The sequence below is a fragment of the Physeter macrocephalus genome, chromosome 8, assembly GCF_002837175.3.
Source record: "Physeter macrocephalus isolate SW-GA chromosome 8, ASM283717v5, whole genome shotgun sequence".
NCBI classification, from domain to species: Eukaryota; Metazoa; Chordata; class Mammalia; order Artiodactyla; family Physeteridae; genus Physeter; species Physeter macrocephalus.
The window spans coordinates 88,430,665-88,454,717 of record NC_041221.1 but is presented as its reverse complement, the minus strand read 5'-3'; the positions used below and the strand labels follow the sequence as shown (position 1 = coordinate 88,454,717).

Here is a 24,053-nt window from a genome sequence, read left to right as displayed (position 1 = left end):
AAACTCTACTGCCCGTAGAAAAATATTGTAGTAGACCATAATTTGAGGAGATGAAGGAGAAGGAAGAACAAGAGGAGCAGTTAGAAATGTGGGGAAGTGAAGATATAATGACCAGGGTAACACCAGGGTTGGTTAGATCTGGGTTAGAAACCTCCCCGAGGTACTTTGAAGGAGAGCAAGATGACTGCCCCAAGACTGGTGGCAAGATATCTGTAATACTCTCTGTAATCATCATCTTATCATAAGTGAAGTTGACTCTTCTGACCCATCCTCAGGAAGACACCTGTTTGGATGGTTTTTACCAAGAGTCGAGATGAATATCTGCTGATTCATACACACTCACCGGCTTTCCCTGGTGAGCAACCACATTCATTTGCAGAAAGGAGGGGGAAAATACCATTGGTGCTGATCAACCAGTAAATACTGATATTGTAATGAAAGGTATCTAACTCCAGTTTCATCCTGTTTCCCTGCTAGTACAGTGAAGTAAACTCTTTTTTTGCCATCAAGAATAAGAGAATGTTAGATACATTAAAGAACATTGATTTTAAAAGAATTTCTTAGATTCCACTAAATCCCTCTGAAAATCACATTTTCTGTGTAGAATGTTAACTTTAAAGTACTCTTTTGAATATTACCTTGCAGCATGGAGAAGTAGCAGAGTGTGTGATTTGAATACTAAGTCTAGGACTGGATTTATAAGGGTTCAAATTATATCTCTAACACTAGCCTTGTGGCCGAGGGCAAGTAATTTAACCTCTCTATCCTCCAGCCTTTGTGAAATGAAAATGGTAGTAGTGCCTTCCTCATAGGCTGCTATGAGGATTAGAGTCCATATATGTAAAGTTTTTAGTGCCATAATATTTTATAATTTACAGCTAATTATTTATTAAATTTCTAAATATGATTAGTAGTCCAAAGCGCATAATATAACCTTAATCTTAACTGCTTATTTTGCTTGAGGCTGAGGTGAACCAACTTTTCAATGCAAAAAAAAAATTGAAAAAACAATTATATTTAACAGGCAATTAAACATTTTTGTCAGCTTATTGTTTCTCTAGAACTATATCCTTTGGAGAAGCATTCTGACCTCATTGTGTCTTACACCTTTATTGAATTTATACCATTTAGGAACTTGAAAGGGGGCTTTAGAAATTGAACCCAGCTCCCTTTATATGTCTGAGGAAAATTAGACTCAAGGGAGTTGACTGGCCCAAAGACCTGCAGCTCCTGGGTAGCAGAACCCACCCAAGAGTCTGATTCCAAATAGAGCTTTCTTTCCACTGCACTCTACTGCTTTCTGGTGCTTTGGACTTTGGAAACAAATCGTACTAATTGCTAAATATTTTTATTAATATTTTTACTTTAAAAGAACAGCAGTTTTCTGCACCTGATGTTATGTTTGTATTCCTTTGTCAAGCTAAAAGAATAGATTGTTGTTTTATCAATTGTTCAACAATAATGTTAGGTTTTTCTTTGAGCCAGGCACCGAGCTAAGTGTTGGTTTGGGGCATTTATATTCAGTAGTCAGAGGAAAGAAGCTTGATCCTTTCTTTAAAGCTAGCATATCCCAAGGGATATTCCTGATAAATTTGTAAATACTCCAGATTCTGGCATCCAGCATATTAAAGACTATGAAAAGTCCTGTAGCAAAGAAATCTATTTTCCTAATTTTTTTGATTTCCTGACTTTTTTTTAGGGTGTGGAGGGGTAGGGTGGGCGGGAGATCACTTGTTAGCATCCTTAGAAACCAGTGATCTTTGGAATCCACTTTGGGATTTCTAAGGACAGTCATGAGCTTGCTTCCACCAATTGTTGCTTTTTTTTAAGACCCTAGGTTTTAGAGAATCAGGATGAAAACCTGTCCATGTCAGTAACTTCTGATTTTTGTAGCACGGCTTTTTTATAGGGAAAGTACTGTAATACTTTCCATGTAGTATTATCTGCCAAGGATGACTTGGGCTTTCCTTGAAAAGAACCTGGGACAGAATGTGTAGACATGCTGAGATAAGGAGCCTCCCGCCAGGCCTTCAGCCCAGGACCCAACTCCGCTGCCCCCCTGCCCGCGGTGCCTGCCCTGTGCAGCTCATTTGCCTGCCCTGCCTGCATCTTACAGAGGAAACATTCTGTTCGTCTGAGAACACCTCTATTCCTAGCTCTTTGACAGTTTCACTTTCCATATCCCCTCAGTTCTAAACATGTGGAAAAAGAGATAAAGAAAGGTGATGAAATGAAAAAATCGAGTGGGGAACGCTTCAAATAGAGGGAAGAAACTCGTATTTATGTGCCTGCTTTGTATGCGGCTATGACTGGGTTTTGGAGGGGGAGGAAAGTGTCCTCCAAAGGTCAGCTTACAAGATAGGGAGGGAGGTGAGTATGCAGTGTGAAGTATTGGTTAGCACTGAGAATAAAATAAAACACTATGCTAGTTTTTACTAGAATCATGTCTATACTGTGATTCATTTAGAAAAGGAAAGAAGACATCTTGACTGAAAAAAAAAGAAACTTTGCAAATTTGTGATTCTTTTTCAGGGCATTTAACCAATAATAATAAACATAGCTTAGTGTTAATTTAGGCTTCATGGTAAATTGTACAACTTACCGTACTTTAAAACTGATAAATTATGTTCACCAAATAGGACATAAAAAGAAAATGATGGAATAAAGGATCAAATTTATACCACTCTCCCAAAACATGACAGGGGAGGGAAAATTGAATATATATATATACCCATTATTCCTTAAGTAAGCTTTCCTTGAATAGGAAATTTTGACCCCTCCCCTTACTTAAAATACTATAGTTTTTCATTGGGCATTTATATTTTACAAATTTTAAAATTAAAGTGTCTATTGTCCTTCATTCTAATTTCCTGTTTATTAAAATTCATAATCCTTAAATTTTGTATTTTTCCCTTAAAAATGCCTTAATTTTAAAAATACTAGATGATTCAATTTGTCTGTTCATTCTAAATTGGAAATTAATCTGTTTGGCTTGAGGCTACATAGCTTACTCCAAAGATGTGTGAATGTTTCCGGTACAATGAGACACTGGGAAACATTGTCTCATTGATTATCACTGAGATCTTAATCAAAACTGTGCTGATTGCTTGGGAGTTGGGCCCTATGAGAGAGGAAATAAATCAACCTAAAACAATGACTGTTACATTAGTAATGCTGTAAGATTGTTTATTTCTAAAAGAGTTTTAAAAATACGATTTAAAAAATATAATTCTGTATTTTACATTTGCAGAAATTTTGTGTTGTGTTTGTCAGATTGCTCATGGTACTATCCATATTTAGCACTGCAAAATGAACTTATATCCACAAGACCTATTTCAACCAGTGGGCATTACTTCAGTGAAATAGCCACATCTCAAGGGAGGACACACCGTTGGAGCCAACTAATATAAATTTGGAAACCTTTTGCATTATACTATATTCTCTGTGTTTCAAAGTATTTATAATTTCCATAAAATTAAACAAGTTTACACAGAGAATTTCAGAAATTGAATTGCATCCAACTAAATTTTTACACATGAATGTGGATCTATTTTTTTATTTGAGCCTCACAACCTAATTATAGAATATATGTGTTGTTCTTCCCATTCTATAGCTGAGGAAACGTAAGGTTTAGGAAACTATGAATTGTCCAAATCTATACCGCCAGTGACAGGTGGAGTGCTGGAGTATTCACCCTCCAAATGCAGCTTTTCTCCATCCATGGTTTACATCTCTCCTCAGATGTCATCTTTTCAAGTAACCCTTCCCTGACAGCATTGTTCACCTCAGTCAGCCCTTTCCTGTTTAGTCACCCCTACCTAGCCTGTTCTGCTGTGGTATTTTCTCTGTAGCAGTTTTCTCTCTAAAATCATCGTATTCGTTCTCTTGTTGATTGCTTCATTCTCCCTTTAAAGCCTCAGGTTCATGATGACTAGAACCTTTGTTTGGTTCCCAGTGGTGTCTCTGGCACCTCTTAATCGTGCTCGATGCGTTTCTGTCTCTGTGACTGTTGATCAGACTTTTTCATTGATATCTGTAATATTAAACATCATGATTTTGGCTCTTGGCCTCTGATGACATCAACTTTGGCCAGGATTTGATTGCCCACGTGGTCCAAGCTAGAGTTTAATTTAACATCTATGATGAGACTACACCAAATGCATATAGCTGTGTATAGTTCATCTGCAAAGCTGGGGCAGATAGACTGCCTTGTGTCTCATTAGAGGATCTGCACTGCGTACAGGCACCTTAATCACATTTCTGACGTGCAACTGTCACCATTTCTGACCACCAGCCCTGACAAAAGTTTTGATGTATTCAAGCCATGCGTTACACAGCCCTAGCGTGTTTTACAGTCAGAGCGTCAGTCATGTAGAGAGTCCTCTTGTCCTGGAGTTTTACACAGATAAAGGGAGGATATAGTTTTGAGAGGAATGCTCCAACTACAAAGTGCATCCTGAAGGCCGTTTAGCTCACAATGAAGGTCTGTGTTTTAAAATAGCACTATAACAAAGTAACTACAGAGTTTTGGCAAGGGTTTCAACTATTTATAGAAGTAAGTAAGGCATAGTAAATAGTGCCACAGTACCCAGTTCTCCCTTTCGCCATAACCCCAAACTTACGAGAAGCACTGTAATTATATTTTTCTACTTACGAAAAACAAAAAAAAGTCATAGTAGCCATTATCAGTTGAACCATACGGAAGCTCAGGCTGAGATTTCTTTTTTAAATGCATAGTTTTGATTTTCAACAGCTGCACTGGGTCTTTAATCATATATTATCTTTATGAAGCCTTTTTCTAACATATGTTAATTGGCTGTTTTCTGTGACAAATTATGAGCTCTTACTTTGATGAGGTTCAATTGCAATCATGTTGGAGTCGAGTACATAGAGTTTCCACCCCTGCTGCACCCCAAACCACTACAAACATCCGCGCGTCACTGCAGTGCTGAGTAATGGCAGGATTTGGGCTGGCTGATTTCGCTACAGATTTTTTTTTCCACGGGATATTTTCAGCTTCTTTGTACTAAATCTGTTGCAGGGTTTGCCCTTTTTAGCAGAAGCATGCTCTAAAATTAACATCAAATCTTATTGGAGATTACTATAATACAGTGAGAAATATTTCATAATACAGTACCCGAGCGTCTGTTGTGCTTTACTAAAATTTTAATACATTTGTTAGACATTTTGTAGCAAAGTCAGTCATTTGTGGGGTTGGTGTTTTCTAAATCATCAGCATTTTGTAATAAGTATTTTGAATTTTCCTCTTTGCATGAGGAAAAGGACAGTTATTTATTGAGAGCTGATCAAGTACGTATTTAGCTATCATAAAGAAAACGCACATACTCTTTTTTTCCAGGTGTTGCCAAACATCAGTATGCTAAAGATTCCATTGTATTTTCTTTTTTCTTTGTAGTTCCGTCTGTTGGTCAAATGATAAAAAGAATTACATGTTCCATCAAGGTTAATGTCCTATAAGATGCATAACATCCATCCAGTTGTCTGTCCTAATGTCAGTTTTTAATGCATGATTAGGATGAACAGATATGTTCTAATTCTTCTACTCTGAGAACTGTGACAGATAGCCTGCATCAGACACCAGCAGATGATCAGTGATAGCTATTGTTAGACTAGGTATAAAAATACAGTGCATTTGTTTATATTCACAGGAAAGTAGTCAGGGCAGTGATGAAGGTCTTCAGAAACTGTTTCAAACGCCAGTCATACTGAGATTAATTTCACTGTGTTTCTGCCTTGCCACCTAAGGTAAAGGATCTGTGAACTGAGGTTCTCCAAAGCCAAAGCTAGGGGTCATATTTCCATACAGGTATTAAGAGTTTAGAATAAGATGAGCCAGATGTGAATAGGAGCTACTCCTCAAGAGGCTGTTTTTAATCAGCCATTTCCCTGGAGTAGCACACAATCAATGAGCTCTAAATCCTGAGGCTACCTGCGCACATAGGAAGGCCTGGGAACATCATTATAGAACTTACGATTGAGTGTACGTGAAAAAATTAGAGCAGAAATTAAGGGTAAGAAAGGTTAACTTCAGAAGTCTTACTTTGGTACTGCTGTTTTAGAGGGTCTTAAAGAGATCATTTCAAATGTTCAAAGAAAAAGGAATATTAAACTCAACTAAATACAGGTACTACTCTATTAAAAGATCCTTGTAAATAAGCCAAATGAAAAGTTGTTATTGATTTATGTTAGCCAGAACTGTTTAAACATGTGTATTATTTTGAGGAGGTACATGTGCATGAATTTCATCCTGAGTAAGTAAAGTTTTTTGTTTTTGTTTTTCATTAATAGCACTACTGCTAGGGAGAAAGGCTTCAGGGGTCCTGCATGATCTTCAGTGTGACTGTGGAGTCAGGCGGTGCCCTGTCTTGAGCTAGTGGACACAAGGAAATTTAGTTCCACTTGATAAGACACATATACTTAATTGGCTTTAAGAAAATAAACCAAGAATGATGTGTAAATGAAACAGAACTTGGCACTTGACTACATGGAAGCCGTGAGCCATGTGGCTTAATTGGGGCCAGTTGGGATCATTTAATGATTGCTGTCAGAAGATCAGATGTAATTCTCCTTATAAGAAGACCACAGTGGGATAGAGTTAAACAAATTGTCATCAGAGGTTTCAGATGAACAAAGCCTTAATTAGGTTGATTAGGATGCTGTAAAGGAGATGAAGAGAAATCGAAAAATTGATGAATCACTGGGTTCCATGTTGAGCCACATATAATAGTAATATCAAATATCTTTTTTTTGATTTGAGGTATGACTGGCATTTTGAATATTATATAAATTAGCATAGAAGGTTTTTATATAAACATTTTAAATTTCTAAAGTTTAGCTAGAGACAAAAGTAAATGACATTCAGTGAATGTAAATAGCAGATGATTTATCAAGCGTATTCTTCTTAATGTGGAACAAAAACATTGGCAGGGGGACAATAGTATTTCTTCTCATTTCAAGGTCTTCCTAAAATGTTACATAAATTGGTAAGGTAAATAACAACAGAGGCACATTATTTTCAAGGACATGATTTTCAATCATTTAATGTAATGTTTGAATACAGAGTATTATTTTATTACTTAGCCTTTACTTAGAATGTCCTTTTAACCATTCATATCACAATCCTAATCATACTGTGATTATTTGCTAGTGATAATACTCAGGACTACTCAGATATCTTAAAATGTACTCATTGTTTTACCCACATATTATAAAAGACTAAAACATGTTTTTTCCATTTGCTGCAGTTTTATAGGAAAATATTACCTCCGTACAAACACATACAGACACACACACAAATGTATTAGTAAGGCTGAAGACTGTGTCTAATACACTCAGGCTTTTGAGGAAAAAATGTGTAGAATATTTACATTTTAATAATGAAATATGATATATTAAAGATTAAGAAAATAATGAATGTAAGATTTTTCGACAGGATCATTAGTTGCCTGGAAATTCAGATTTTTGTCATAAGCTGAAAATTTATAATAGCAACATCTCCCATTTCAAGCCTAGCTTGCATTGAAGGCTGACAGTTTTGTTTCACTGATATTGGTGTTGTGTAGTGCTTAACTTGCTTTGTTCAATAACAGCAACAAAAAAATCCAGCTGCATGTGCTTTTGGAAAAGTTACAGCTGGGGAACAGAACACACTCTGTGATGCTTAGTAGCTCTTGCTTTGTGATGAGGACGGTGTGGATTTACCTTGTGGTGAGCCCTGCCACATCACCAAGTGGCCTTTGAAAGAAAACATGGTGAAAAATTAGGAAAACAAAGACTTGCTAGAACTCTGACTTAATTACTCAGTATGATGTAGAAAGACTAAAAACTGTGGTGTGGTTGGATAGCACAAGGCTTTTGACATATTTAGACTATTTGGAGTTTATTTTAGCGTGGGGGTTGGAGAATGCCGTTTAAGCTCCAATGTGAAAAAAATGTCCAGGGCAAAATATACCATGGGTGATAATGACTGGGAAGCTGTGCTTCCCTTGTGTTTATTAAATTGTTTATGATGCAATACAGTTGTTTAAAGGTAAGTGTCTCCTAAATTCTAGAATTGTGTACATAAAATGATTTATCTCAGTGATAATGGCAGGTTAGGCCCACTTATTAAATTAATTGCAGGGGTTTTCAAAACGAGTTCCTTTTTAGCCTTATTATATTTCTGACATACATTTCATCTCCTTTTGTCCTTGGGGAAAGATATTAAAGTAGGACTAGAAACATTAATGTAGAGTTTTCAGCAGCCGTGGTCATTGGGAAAATTGATGTATTTCCCTAGTTATTTCTACTTTTGCAGCCTGAAGCTCTTCCATGACTGATACTTATGAGGAACTTCTTAACTTTTATAACACTGTAAATTTCTCTTCATATAATGATTATTGTTAATGGATAAATGAGGTATTACCTTTAGAAGTTGCCCATCATCATCCCTGCAAAGTGAGGTCTTCATGGTATATGTAAAGACTGATTCACTTGATAACCTTATTGTGTATGACTTTCAGTTTATGCCTCAAAACTGAAGCAATCTTACAAGTAGTAAGCCATGTTCCCAGTCCTACTATGTACCTAGTCTTCACCTATAGTACCACATTTAATTATTACAACCATCCTGCAGATGAAGAAGTACATTCCCAACTTTTTGTAAGGCAAGGGAAGAGTGGTTCCAAGTGATGAAGTCATGAGTCTTTAGTCACTCAGCTTCTAAGTACCAAGTTAGAGTTCATACCCTGAGCTTTTTTGACTCCAAAATCCATTCAACTTCCACTTCTCAGTATAAATTATTCTTATTCCATATATGAGATGCTATATAAATATAACGAAAGATTAAGTGAGGTTATCAGTCTGCTTCTGTATAAATGAAAATGTTCTTAATAGTCATTAAAAATAGTGACTGAAGAAAATATTCACCTGAGAGATAAAAATCTTAATGAATTAATTCATTAATCAACTGATAGTTATTAACTCCTACTATATGCCTGGCACTAGGGCAGAAACTGAAAATGCAAAAGTCAGATAAAACAGACTTGGCGCACAGATGTTGAGGAAGACGGCAGACAGGCAATTTCAATCGTGACAAGTGCTACAAAGGAGGACATGGTGCTATGAGTCCTTATAGGGGAATTTGATGTGATCAGGAGAGCGCAAAGTGCTTCCTGGGGAGATGAAATGTGCTGAGACAGAAAGGAAGGGAAGAAGTTAAGGAGGCACAGAGGGGAAGGAGGACCATTCCAGGCAGCAGGAATTGCATATGCCCTGTGGTAGGAAGGAGCATGGCAGGTGTGGGGAACTGAAAGACAGTTGACATTACGTTACTGTTCTGAAGATGACTCAAAATTCATCGTATTAACTTGACATAAATTGAGAAAATAACTTTGTTTATATTCATGATAATGAAATCCAGTGGGGAAGAATGGGTAATTTTATTACCCTTAAAAGGATGTCTTAGCTAAGTGTCTTTAGGACGAATTCAGCTTGCATTCATAGCTAGGGTAGTATAACATTCTATATAATACATGGTAAGCTTAGAGAGAAGTGGAGTGACTTTCAGGACCAAAGGAATATTCCCTAACTCGTAAGACATCACGTAGTTGAGTAACAGTAAGGTTAATAATTATTATATCTTTTGAAGTTCAGAATACTTCTTAAGAGAAAAAAATTAAGAGATCTACTTGTTCCTTTTAACCAAAATATAATTACATGCCTCATGTGTCTTTCAAACATATCATAAAGTAGAAAGTTAAATGTATCTAGATGCACCATAATGAGCAAAGTTTTCCACTTAAAATAATAATGAATCATTTAATTGTTTGAATTAGTAATACCAGGCTTGCAGCAACTGGGCTTATGATCATTTTTGTCCCTTGCTAAGTATCCAGCTTGTACTTATTTAACCGTGTAATTTCTTGTGTGATATAGCATGCTTGCTTTTCAGCCTGGAGTTTTTACAAAACATTTTATGAAGATGCTGGTGTTAGTGAAAATGTGAGTCAGTGAAAAAGTTATTTGCTAATATGAGTAAAAGAAAACCAGAATTCTTTATTGCAAACTGACATCACATATTTTAATGTTTTGTCATTATTCATAGGCTGTTTTTATTTAAGTGACTGCACGGTGCTTATTGTAGCAAAATACATGCTTTGCACAGATAAGTTTAGCAGCAGAGAATTAATTTCTTCCCACATCTTTCAGTGTAGCATGGCAGTCTCACTCTAAGATCAAAACACAAAACTGAAGGTTATGTTTAATTTCTAAATCAAAGTGTTGTGGGAAGATGATTGAAATCTGAAGATGACTCAGATCCACTTGATATGTGGTTTTCTTCCTACAGAAATCTTATGGTAGACTGCCATTTCCATGTTAGAAAGAAACTAATAGTGATGAGACTAAAACAAATAGTTTCACTGTGTACTGAAAGTTTATGTTAGTTACTTTGGTTCCTAGTCTGAATTTTTTTAAGAACTTTGAAAGTTTCAATAACATAGGAATCTCTTCCTCCCCCCCCTCCCCCCGCCTCACCACCACCCAGTATATCTTTTTTTTTTAACTGTGAGGACAAGGAAGTAATCCGTGTATTTTCCCAACAAACATTGATTTTTTTAACAGTTTTCATGATTCTGTTTTTTACCAAAAAAAAAAAAAAAAGTATCCATTTGGCTCTTTGCTGTATAGAATTCTTCATTTGCCTCAAGGGAGTAAATTAAGATTATATGGCTGCATTAGCTGTGTCAGATGATTTTGGTGAGGTATGGGAAATGTTAGTCGCAGTGTATCTCCTACTTCACCAAAATGAACTTGTTTGTTTTCTTATTTTTATTTCTTAAAGCAGTCATATAAAATACTAACCGAGAGCTGAAATGGATTTTTTTCTCAGGTGTTTTAAAAATAGGAGTTAGAAATGTTGTCCCCGTGTCTGGATTTTTCTCCTTGTCCCTTATCTGAACCTCTCAAAGGCCTCTCTGTGTGGGGTGAGCAGCCCAGCACACTCAGACAGTTCTGCTCAGAGAAGGAAGTGAAGAGTTTTGGTTCCCATTTTACACTTCTGGAACAGTTTAGGGAAGGAAGCACCTTTACACCTTTTATTGTTCGTGGTTGCTGACATCATATCCTTCCCTGACCAGTCTGTGCGTGTTTCCTGCCATTCTGTCAAGATTCTTCTGTGTTACTGGGAGGGATTTGTGGGAGGGAGGGAGGGAGGGAGGGGAGGAGAGGGGGAAGGGAGGGAGGTGTGTGTCACTCAGGGAACTTGTTTGTAAATGAGAGAGCCGGGGTGGGAGAAGGATCTTTAGCGTCTGTCCACAAGAAATTCTTCTCTCCTTGGGTCTCAAACCACTTTGCCTTCGTCTGTCTGCTTATGCCAAACTCAAAGTGAACAGAAGCCTCCCATAATGAAGTTCCCCTTTTTAGTAAGCAGCATGATTTTATTTTTCTTCTATTTAGGTTGGCAAAAAGAAAAAATGCAGAAGGCTGTAGCTCTATAGAGTGTAACTATGGTAGAGTATTTGTTTTTCTTTTCTTTTTTTAAATTACTGATTGTTTCTCTGTAACTCTGTCATTTTCCAAGAATTCTTCTTTCATGTGGAAAGAAGTAGCGGTAAGGCTGCTGGAATTATTTTAAGCTTATGGTTGATTGTACATAATGAAAGTTCTCAGTGTAACTCAAGTTCTACTATGTGCAGTTTAGCTATTATATTCTTTTCTTCATATACATACAAAACAATTTTTCAGATTACTGCAGTTATATAATCTCTTTTTCAGCCTCTCTAGGCCTCCTACAAATTAATACTTGAAACCAAGCTTACAATATAATTTTTGCATAAAAATCAGGTTAGAAAAATAGTTATGCTAAGAAAACAGCTACTGAGCTGTTGTTGACCTTCCTAACTCTGAATTTTTACTGACAGCCTTGAAACCTGGTGACCCATAATCTAACGTTCTAAGCAGAATGTTCCAAGGCACATTTTACTTCATGCAAACAGTCTCATCATCACCATATCTACCATATCTGACTCTGCATATGTACTTAAGCATATCAAATTTTGCATTTCAGAAATGTTCAAAAGGCAACACACTTCAAGAAATATTCATTTTTATGGGAAATCAGAAAATATTTTAATTTTATTGAAATTTAAACTTACATCTCTCTACATTACCTTGCATATTTCAAGATGTCATTTTTAATCGATTATTTTATATATATACATATTGACACGTATCAGTTCTTTCTGGCAAAATATTTCCCGTAATGTTTTAAGAATTAAAAAAGAAAATCCTTGCTCTGCTCTTTTTAAGATGCGTCCCTCGTTTCAGAGTTGTGAAATATGGGGTGGTGAGATGGAGGAACTCTTCTAAGTTTGATTCATCAAGAACTCTGTCTTTCCGAGGAGACTTTTCTCCAGGGATGTTTGTCCCCTCGTTTGGTTATTTGTATTTTGAAATCAGGATCCACAGAAGTTTTCTTCTTCCCCGCCTCTTCCACACTCTAATCTGTTCACCCTGACCTTCCACCTTAAAGTGAATAAGCGCTTAGGCAGGCATAGTCCTGTAAGCCGATAGTGCCACGGCCTCAGCTCAATGAAAGAAAGGAAATTGTCCCATATGCATTTGCTGTGAATTCATGGGTTGGCTTTTCTGTGATCGAGGAAGCCTGTTTGTCTCTTTGGGTTCTTGCACATGCATGGGAAATACCATTCTATCTTGCTGCTTGCTTCTAAGGTAAGACTATAGGAAACACAGGAAAGTTGTCCAGTTGAGTGATATTTAAGACCGTCACTAAAAATAGGTAGATGGACCGTGTTTGGCAACAGTGAATATGCAGTTGTGCTTTGTGGATTTTTCATATTTTAATGTGATTTTTTTAATATATCTTACAGCTAATTTTTTCCTGTCTGTTTGTCAAATGTGTGTTATTTATACAACTCTAAAACTCTGAACTACTTTCAACATTTAAAATTACCGCTGGAGTAATAGTTTTGATGAGCACTGTGTGGTCGTGATACTACTCAACATGCATATATTCTCAGAGGCAGAAGTGAGCTACAGTTTAATAGAAGGCATTGGGCAAAAGAGAATGGATGGTCTTAGTATTTAAGCAGCACTTAATCCACCAGCACTAATTATATCATAATAGATTCTGCAATTAGATAATCACAGAAAACTTAAATTTAAAAAATTTACTCAAGGTGATAAAGAATTTAGAAATTAAATTAAAGAAATCAAAATACAGCCGATGTGATCAGACCAAGTGTGTAACAGTTCCAATTCCTGTTCCAATAACTTTGAATTGGAGCCAAATAATCTATTAAATAGCCAGGACAATGGCTTAGTATTACATAATACATGTGGGAATTTATCAGGTCGGTTGTCAGACACCAACTAAAGTAAACAGGGAAATTCTGAGCAATGTGTGAAGTAGTTGCATTCTTTGACATAAGACGGGATAGAATAATTAAAGCTGTTGCTTGCAAATGAAGAAGCCACTGTGGAATGCCTTTTTGTTAACTTCCACATTTCACAGCAATTCACTTTCATTCAAATATTTTCAGATATAATTTAAAACAAAGAACAATACATACTTTTAATACACTGGATTCTCTGGGTTTATCTTACATTGTTGATGATCACTTCTTTCATTTTAATTCATGGCCTAAAGATATCCAGTATATGGGAAGCTTCTATAATTTTGTATCTTGCTCCCCAAAGAGATATGATGTGTCTTTTTAAAATATTTAAATTTAAGGAACTGATGGCTTATAAGAAATATAGTCATAAATGGAATAATACTCTAATTTTCCCACCATTTCTTTCTTTTCTATGAATGATTATCTTTTTTGATTCTTGTATTCAAGATATAGCTTAAGGGCTTTCAAAAGGAAAAGGAGATTTCACTGCTGATAGCTGCTTGTTATGTAAGATTAAATATCCCACATTATTTTTACAGTGTCCTCATAGCAGTGACTTTTAAAAATAAGATTAAAGGAGTTAGATTTAAATTAGTTGACATTTACATATATCAAATAGCACTTTATAATAGTCCATCCTATTTGCATAACGAGGGACGTTATCACCTCTGCTGTCAAAACACGAGATTGTTTTCCCTTCAGAAATGAATTAGCTGCCCTACTTAGCATACACAGGTACATAAAGGTTCATTAACTCTCTGATTTAGGTAATTTTTCATAACAGAAGGGTGAAAATAGTCACCTAGTTTCATTAAAAAAATAGTAAGAAACTCTTTGCAAAAGATACATTTCAAGTGTTGGGCTTTAAAGCATAGTTTTCATCATTTAAATGACTTGTTAAATTACTTACAAGATTATTTTAATCATAAAAACAAACCATTCCTACTTGATATGCTCCTGCATGTGATATAACATGTATTTTTAACAGATGCTTATTTTCATTCATTTAATTTGTTTAGTTCCATAGAGTTTTATTTTTAGAAAATTAGAATATTAAAGTGGTGCTTAGTTTTTATTTTTCGTTCAGCAGGAACGAATGCAGGAATTTGGGAACTGAGCAGTGCAAGTGCTGAAGAAGGAGATTTGTTTGGAGGAAACAGGAAAGAGAAAGAAAAGGAAGGAAAAAATACATAATTTCAGGGACGAGAGAGAGAAGAAAAACGGGGACTATGGGGAGAAAAAAGATTCAGATTACGAGGATTATGGATGAACGTAACCGACAGGTGAGTGGGGTAAACTTCTGTGTGTGTTGTTATTTACATGGGCCATTTATTACACTTCCCCCCAGTTATGTTAAGTGTACTGAAAACACTTTGAGCTTATAAACATCCATTAAGAGAAGTTTTAGTGAATTAAATGTGGTCAGTTTAAGTGCTGATAGTAAAGGAAAAAAAAATCACTCTATCTGTAAGAAATATACTTTACACATTGATGATTATTCACTTTTTACTTCAACATGAATTTTAAATGGGAGCTGCGTTTGCGTAACATGAATAGCTTAATAATTAAGAGTTAATAAGCATAATATTGCTCCACTGCATGCATCATCAAGCAGAGATATTCTTATATTCATGGGAACGAGGCCTTTGGTGGTCATCCATTTAGAGGTTTATAATATAGACTTTTAAGTATCCTGTATAAAAATGGCTTCCAGTCTATTCACAGTAAAAGAGACTTTGAAATACATCCAAAATGTTTAACTGACAGCAACAAGGAAGACAACCCCACGAAATATTAGTCTCTTCAAACATAGAAGGGAGAACTATCAGTTAACTCATACCATTTTCTTTAAAGCCTGAATTTTATAAACCTAGAGGCACATGATGTTATCATTTTTTTCTAGAACTCCAGTGATATCTGTATGATACAATTAATCTATTCTAAAGACTTTATACATGCAAATGCTCTCTTCAATGAAGACTTGTATATTATGAATATCTGTGATTTGACTCTATTTTTCTTCACCCTTGGGGAGAGTGGATTTAGTTAGGGGAAGTAAGAATAGCCGGGTGGTCTGTATGCATCCTAATGTTAAATAATGGTTAAATAGCAAATGTTAATGGTTAAATAGCAAATGTTTAACCTAATGTTAAATAGCAAGTAATGGTTCCTGAGAGATATTAGTACTGCCAGATCCCAACCATTGCAAATGGATAATGGAACCTACAGAACAAACATTCCTTGACCACGGGGGAGGAGAGCGTTTTGGCTGTTGCCCATTTACACTGGGGAAAGCTAAGAGGACAGCCTCAGAGACGCCCCACTGGACTGTAATTTCCCCCAACACTCTTTCTGCCCTACTGTGCCTTTCTAGCTTCTTGGACCTTCTAGTGAGACTAGAACTGATTCGTGCTTTAAAACTTTTTATTGCTACATGTGTAAATTATAATAGAAGTTGTTATTTATGCCATCAAAGCCAGTATGCCATTAAGAGGTAAAGAAACTTTTTAGATTTTCAGATTTATACTCCTTTAAATTATTACACTTAAGGTACATATGACTTGAACTATTTTTGGCTGAAAATTGAGCCTAAAGGATGAACAATGCTAAGACTTACAATGGATTCCTTCAGTGTTTTCCTACACATTGTGTATTGCTATGGCTGTCAAGCCAAAAAGCAATAATTCTGTCAATATAAAACCACAGTATTTTTTAATTGATTTATAGGTTGAAATTGAAATTAAAACTGAAGTATTGAACATCATATACCACTGACTATTTAGACCTTACTGTTTGGACTAGCACCTATTTGGGGTGCAGTCAAAAATTTATATGAATTAGCATCTACACTTCATTAATAATGCCAGTTAATTTTGGGGTTCATGAAATTTATTGTATCTTCCTTTTGCTTACAAGGACAAAAGAAAGTTTTTGTGGTTGAATTCATGAGCTTTCATTATGCTTTATAAAGGAATCTAAAACTCACACAGGCATGCGAGAATGTTAACACTATACTTTTGAGCTAACAATTGAACGTTTTTTCGTAATTTAAATATAGTTGCGTCTACAATTGCTGTTACTCTCACCCATGTTAGAAGTCACGATAACTTTAAGAGAAGAAAACTTATTTAAATTCAGCTTAGTTAATCTTACTTTTTTTAATCCTGAAGATGAATTCCTTGGTTTTATTCTATAGAATTTAGGATCTGTGTAGTCTTTTCTTCGTCTTTAGGTTCAGTTGGTCCTTTAATTCAATACTCTTAAATGGAATTGGTAAAATTGAAAACTTCCATGTTTTAATATATATTTCAGTGATTATTTTAAATGGCTATTGACAATCTTAAGCAGCCATCTTACTTACAAATATTTGTCATGCGTGCCTCTCATCTACTGTAAGAGTGATCATAAGAGCCATTTGGGAGAGAGCCTAAAAGATGTAGGTCACTTCTGATAATCAGCACCAGCAAATCTGCAACAGCATGTCATACAAAGTGAGGAGATACCCCTAACCTAGGCTCCCTTTAAAGTATGTGTTCACATGTTGAAAAGAGAAACATTAACTGCTTTGCCCTTTTTGAAGCTTCCCCACTGTAGACTCCCTAACAGAACCTCACACGATAGCTCACCGTCATCTTTTCTCAAAAGCGGTAAAAGCCTGCCCTGCCATTGCAGGTGTTTATTTGGCTATACAGAGAACAGGGTGTGTTTTTACAGAATAAGAAATACTGACTTAAGGTGTGAAATGAAATATTACAGAGCTGATGAGATAAGTTGTATATCATTGAGAAATAAAACTGTGGTAAAACAGAGTGGCTGACTGTTTAAATTGAATTTTGCTCTTTATTTTTCATCATTATGGCAGTAGCAACAGCTAAAAATCAGAAACTCCAATTGTATACGTAAAATAGTTTAGGGGAGGAAAAAAAAGTAACAGCTAGTTGTTGTTGTTTTTTTAATTTTCCAGAGTCTCCAAGTTTATGAAAACTACTTATTTCTCAGTCTCTAAGCTAAACAAGGTGGATTTCTTAAGCTAGTATGTAAAAATAAATAAAATCATGAATTGTCAGTTTGTCTTACAAAAATTTTCAGATAACTTAAAAGAAGCTACGTGTTCCAAGAACTACGTATATATTACTCCATTTAATCTTTAGTAATTCCATTTACAGCTGAATAACTCATTTATTTATTAAATCAACAAATATCACTTGTTTGCAATGTGCCTAACATGAAGTATTCAGCAGTAAGCAAGAAGAATCTCATTCAGTTTCTTGTCTGCCATAGAAGTCAGCCAACTGTGTCTGTAAAGGGCCAGATAGCAAATACTTTTGGCCTTGTGAGACGTGCAGTCTCTGTCTCAACTACTCGTCTCTGCCCTCTTAGTGAAAGCAGCAAAGGACAATGTATATACAAATGAATGTGTCCATGTTTGAATAAAACTTTACTGGCAAAAACAGGGGGCAGGCAGGATTGGCCTGTGGGTGGACCCCTGGCCTGGTGGGATGAACCAGACATGAAATATGCAAATATATAACAAAAATTCTGTTCACATGTGTTATGAATGCAGCTACCCAAATGCTATGAAGGAATAACAGGAGATGCCTTATTTAGATTGCAGGTGGGAGAAAGGCCTCCCTGAGGAATGCTGAAAGATGGGAGCTAAAAGATGATTCAGAGTTAGGCAGGTGACAACATTCCAGAGGGAACAGTGTTTGCAAAGCTCCTGAGAAAGTAAAGAGCTTGCTAAGGAGTCTAAGGAAAGCCTATGGAGCTTGAGCCTGGTGTGTGTAACTTTAGAGAGATGAGAGAAAAGGTTTAGATGCTAGGGAGGGCCCAGATCATGCAGAGCTTTGAAATCAGATAGTTAATACTAGGAGGTGGCCAAGATTTGAGCCCAAATCTTTCAGATTCAAAAACAAAACAAGCTTTTCTCAATTGTGTCACGCTGCATTCTGTATAATATAATGGCTAAGAGCATGGTTGTATGTCATTGCTTTCCCCAGTTACATCATACTGCATCCAGTGTAACACCATGGTGAAGAACATGGTTTTTAGAGACACACAAACCTTGTTCTGGCCCTAGTTCTGCCACATGCTAGCTGTGTGACCCTCCAGCAAGTGACTTAACCCCTCTGAGTTTCATCATTTCCCTCATTAGTAGAGGGGAGATTAAAAAATAGTACCCACTTCATTGGGTCATTGAGATGATTAAATTGGGGGATAAATGTAAGGCACCTAACATATAATAAATGCTCCATAAATTTACCTGTTAGCTATTCCTGTTAAGACTCACCATTAGCTATTATAGTTAATGTGATTTCTATCAGAACAACACCTGTGCTGTGTAGCACACTAAAGAATGGTACCTGAAACCTTCATTTCAATAGGGTGTTACCTTAAAAGGGTATCAGGGAGACGGAAGGAAAAGTGGAACAGAGTAGAGCTGGGGCACAAAGGAGCCTTTGGAAGCTAACAAGTGGCAAGAGAATCATTTCAGAGCAAGAGCCAGATGATGGCAGAGGATGGCTTGTGGACAGGAAGGAAAATCACACAGAACATTTATAGCTTGTGACAAGGATGGGGAGAAGTAGTTTCCCAATTTCTTTGCTTGTAGGACTTATTTTCAAATGTATGTTACTGACCAAATTATTTTGAACTACTTATCACCATTTTTAATCACTTCTAGCTTCCAGCTTACTCTCACACTACAACTGCATTTCTTGTTCTTACTTGTGAGTTACCTTCATCAGTTAGGCAATAATCTTACCCTCCTTCATATGGTACCATTTGTTACTGTGCTTCTGAAACAGCCATATTTTTAAATGAGTTTTGTCCTCATATGACTCTTTTTGCAAACAGAATATACTTAGAAATCTGTTATATCTGTTATATCAAGAAGAAAGATATATGAAAATTAGGCATGCTTAACCTAAATCTGTTTACTTGTGTGTTTGTATTTAAAATTTTCAGCTTTCCCACTTTGAAAGGATAGGAGAGGCAAACCCGAATTTATTTGTGTGACTTATTATAAAAAGACATTTAAATATTTGAATAACTACCAGAGAAAAATATTTGCCGAATAACACAGTTACGGCCTAATATAGTAAGTTAAAGAAAGGAGATTATTAAATGTCTTAAGTTCTTTTCTTCTATCAGACCTGGCACACTAACAGTTTTTGCCAGCAAACAAAATATCATGTAATTATCAGTGCAATAACTGGAGCACAAATTAAAGACAATTAGCAGCATTCTCTTGTTAATAGAAAAGGAGAATCCCCTTATGACTAAAGGGGATTAGTCATAGCTGTTAAATTTTCTAACTTTTTCCCTTTTCTTATGTCCTTATCTCAGTTTCTTTACATGACTTATAAATTATTTTAAATGGGCTCAGAGAAAAAAAAAACTGGAGAAATACGTTCAGTGTAGATGCAGCCTCTGACAGTTTCTACATACTGAGGTTTTTAAACTAAATCTGATGTTTTTTAAACTAAACTGAAAAATAAAGAGTTGCCTTGATTTTCTCAAATGACTCTTCTTTAAAAAGAAACAGATTTTACTCCTTACTTTCCCCTGTTTTCCTCTGTTTTACGTTCTTCTTAGAATTTTAACTAAAATTTCAATGGAATTTTTACTGTAACATTCCCTCAAGGTGGTATCCAGAATATCCGTAAATAAAAGGGCTAATTACAGTTCTAACTTGAGAGTTACAACCTACTAACCTAATGTAAAATTTGTGGAAGTTGAGATAGATTCAGTCTTTAAATGTGAGGATAATATAGAAATACAAATAAATTGCTTCAAGAAAATAATTTTTTGATGAATTCTAGACCATGAGTTAAAGAACAGAGTCATCCAGACACACTGTTTTATTTTGTCATCTCCACAAAGAGAACGTCCAAACTTGTCAGTTGCTTGTATGCATATCAAGCAAATACACATTATTTGAGAGGAAATTATGCTTTAAATACTGTAGAATAGTTATCCATGTTAGTCAGTGAGTATTTGGAACCTTGCTTTAAATCAAGTGAATAAAAAGTTCAATCAGTGCAAAAGTGTTGGGTTTTTTAATCTCTAAATCCAAAGTAAACCTGCAAATAACTCATGATAACGATCATTATCCTCCTTTTCCCTCGATATCATTTCTTTACAGCTGACTGCCTCCCCTATACTCATATTAAAATTTTTATTAAACTCATTTTATAAAATGAGTAAATAAATAAAAGTAGAGTGTATCATAGTAATACTTTAGGACACAGTAATGCATCTCAGAACTGAATTGCAGGGTATATTGATGCTGTGCATGCCTACTTAAAGGTTCTCCGTGCATATAAGTTAAATCATTCTTTTGTTAATCTTAAAATCACCAAGGGGAAAATTTTTTTTTAGAGAGTTGGAATTAACTGGTGAGAGACTGAAAAAGAAAGCCAGAAGGGAAAAATGACAAACTGTATTTTTGCGAGATTCCAAATCAAAGAAAGCAGTAGCCAGAGTGCTCAGATGTATGTTTAACAGCCGTGACATCAAGCCATCCCTTTCTCTTCTGTTCCTATCAATTTGAAAACAATTCAGAAATGGTTTCCCCACTCTATAGTTGAATCATAGAGATAGTGCACAGCATACTTTCTGTACATCCCATGTTGTGTGAGACTTTTTTTTTTAATTGGCATATAGTTGCTTTACAATGTTGTGTTAGTTTCTGCTGTACAGGGAAGTGAATCAGCTATATGTATACATATATCCCCTCTTTTTTGGATTTTCTTCCCAATTAGGTCACCACAGAGCACCGAGTAGAGTTCCCTGTGCTATGCAGCAGGTTCTCATTAGTTATCTATTTTATACATATTCGTGTATATATGTCAGTCCCAGTCATGTGTGGGACATTTTATACTTACACAGCTAGATCTGTTCCTTTACTGCCAAAAAGATATTGTCTCAACTGCCATCAAACTATTCATTAGCTTTCCTTTAGTAGGAAGTCCAAGAGAGGCCAAAATGTTCACAAGGAAAAGCATAACTATCTCCTCTTGAATTGTGTCACTGGATTTGATAAAAGCTCCTCCTTGAACTTGAGGGCTTCAAGACTTTTTGTTGTTTCAGTTCTAATTTGTGTATTTCACATAATTTCCATTTAAAACTGTAATTTAGAAATATTCCAGTGCTTATATTTATTGTGTCTCAATCATTTTGTGTAGCAAGTTGACACGGAATGGCACCTTCCACCTATAAGTGCATCCACACACCATTCTGTGTGCTACAAATCCCCTTTTGCTTTGCAAATGCCCAAACTTTGTATGACATTGTATTACTGAGAAGCCAACACTAAAAATATTAACATTATAAATAGACCGCATAGACCAAGAGGTTTCTTCCAAACTGTAGATTAAAGAACATGTTGCTGATTGTTTCAAAAGCCATGTACTTTGCAGTCTAGACTTCCTTTAACATTGTAATTTATTCACCTAAAATGAGCTCCTTCGAAAATTATTATAGTAAGAGTATTTTTAAAGTTGACATCCCAACATAGTCTCACGCAAGGTTGAAACCCCTCCCCCCCCCCCCCCCCCCCCCCCCCCCGCCAAGAATAATGGCTTTGTTTGGAAAAAAAAAAACAAAACAAAACAATAACAACATTGTTAGTTAAATTAAAGTAAATGAAATTCCATAGTATGGAATATGTATTTGTGTTTCTTTTGAAATATGTTGGACCATTCATAGGAATAAGAGAACTATTCTAAATGTTTGGATATTTGACTTTTAATTTTAAGTTGGAACAGTTTAGTTTAAGAAATCACTAACATTTAAATAACATTTCAACAAATGTAACCGTTTGGAAACTACAACGGAGACCGCCTCCTGCCTTCTGTCTTGAAAGGATTGATTTGGAAGGCCCTGAGGGAGAAAATATTGGAGTTAGGAGGTAAAACTGAAGCCATTGTGGAAAGGAAGAAGTTACACTCTTCCTGTTATGACAGGAAACATAGACAAATGTGCTTCCTGAGCATTTGCTCAGCAGGGAATGAAGTAGTCTTTGACCTTTACCTTAGGTACATTTTGGCTTTGTTAAACTAGTAAACATGTTTTTGCCCCCAAAATATTAAGCTGGTTTATTTGATTCTTTTCAGACTCAAATTATATATTTCATGTACATGAGGTATAGAGAAACAAGTATTTATTTTATGACTGCATCTGCAGACTGGATTTAGAAGGTAAATCAGCCCCTTAACAAACCAAGCAAACCTCAACAGCATGTATAAAAAAATTTAAAACATACTGTGTCATATATAGTCTTCTTTTTTAAAATCCAGAACATTCTTAGGCTTAAAACTGGACCACAACAAAATGTTTTAAATCCTAAATTTAATAATTATAACTCATCATCTACCTTTTCCTCATGTACATAAATATATCAGAAATCAGCTATGACGAGTTTTAAAACCCAGACTTTGAATTTGTTAATAGATACTCAAGTTTATTAATATGCGTTCAGTTATTTAACTGTAATCTAACCCATTGTTTTATTATGTTTCCTCGAAATAGTGTGCAATGCACAAGATTTAAAGTCTTATTTTGGGGTTTGGGATGTTGACTTAGGGTGAGGGGTCGGTAGAGTCCTAAATTCCACATGCTAAGCCCCCTGTTTTAATCCTTCTATGGCGTTCAGAATTTTAGGAACTACTGCTTGAAACCCTTTGGAAATCCTACTGCATTGCAGTGAAATGCGGCTCAGTTTGCTGAAGGCTAACGAGGACAATAGTCCTCTTTGCAGCAGAACACACTGCTGTCTCATCCTCGCAAGTTATGCTGGAGGGTTACAAGCACATGGTAGCAGTCTGCTTAAAAGAGTCCCTCACTGCTCTTTAAAGAGCCTTTCATTTATGGTGGCAGGCCCCGTCATTGTATAAAGGAGCGCTTGTCTAGAACACAAGTCTGCAGTGGCACTACTTCCTCCCACCGAGAGTAATCATCGAGCCTAAAGCTCGCAAGCCTTTCTAATGACAGACTGAATTAAACAAAATAAAATTGAAGAGGAATACTTTAGAACAGTTGCACCATTACTTACTGTCAGGAACAAGCCAGGGGAAGAAAAAGAGCATTTAAGAGGGCATTTCCCTTTTTTTCAATTAAAGATTGTCGTTGCAGACTCTTGACTCCATCCCTAACCCTTTAAACACATAGGAAGACCTAGCGGCTCTGGATTAGAGAGCACATTGTATCCGTGAACTGCCCATCTTGTCCCTCATTAGTCACTCCTTTTCCTTAACGAGGAAGAAACTGGGAGATTCTTTAGGCTGTGGGTAAGGAGGGCTGGATCTAAAATATTTCCATAGGATTACAGTTGTATTCATCGTGACTCTATTTGGACGAAAGAAACCCTGATAAAACCTCAAAACTTTGAAAATACAATTAGCTAGGTATATTAGTCCCAAACGCATTCTAAAACTGTGAAACTAATATTACTTTACGAGTTAAAGAAACAAGTGTAAAGTTTCCCCTCTCACTGAGCAGACTCACTGATAAGTTCAATAAGATCAGGCTGAAAGAATTCTGATTGGTGGGATGAAGTATTGGAGACCCATAGGTAAAATTATCCTTGCTTCCCTTAGTAATGCATCTGAAGTCATTTAGAGTTAGGCTTCA

General features: G+C 35.9%; 1 protein-coding gene across 17 annotated transcripts in view; it reads left to right on the top strand.

Annotated features, from left to right (window-relative positions):
• The window catches only part of MEF2C (myocyte enhancer factor 2C), a 166,135-nt gene that overhangs the window by 59,155 nt on the left and 82,927 nt on the right, over positions 1-24,053 (top strand). For 11 of the 17 annotated variants that reach the window (XM_028493051.2, XM_028493064.2, XM_028493061.2 and 8 more), the window contains one exon: positions 14,506-14,701. In XM_028493051.2, coding sequence (XP_028348852.1) covers positions 14,648-14,701 — 54 coding nt within the window. In that variant the 5' untranslated portion in view covers positions 14,506-14,647. Of the gene's footprint in view, positions 1-11,451; positions 11,511-14,505; positions 14,702-24,053 lie in introns of those variants that run through there. The other 6 variants (XM_028493054.2, XM_028493059.2, XM_028493058.2 and 3 more) reach the window with 3 other exon arrangements.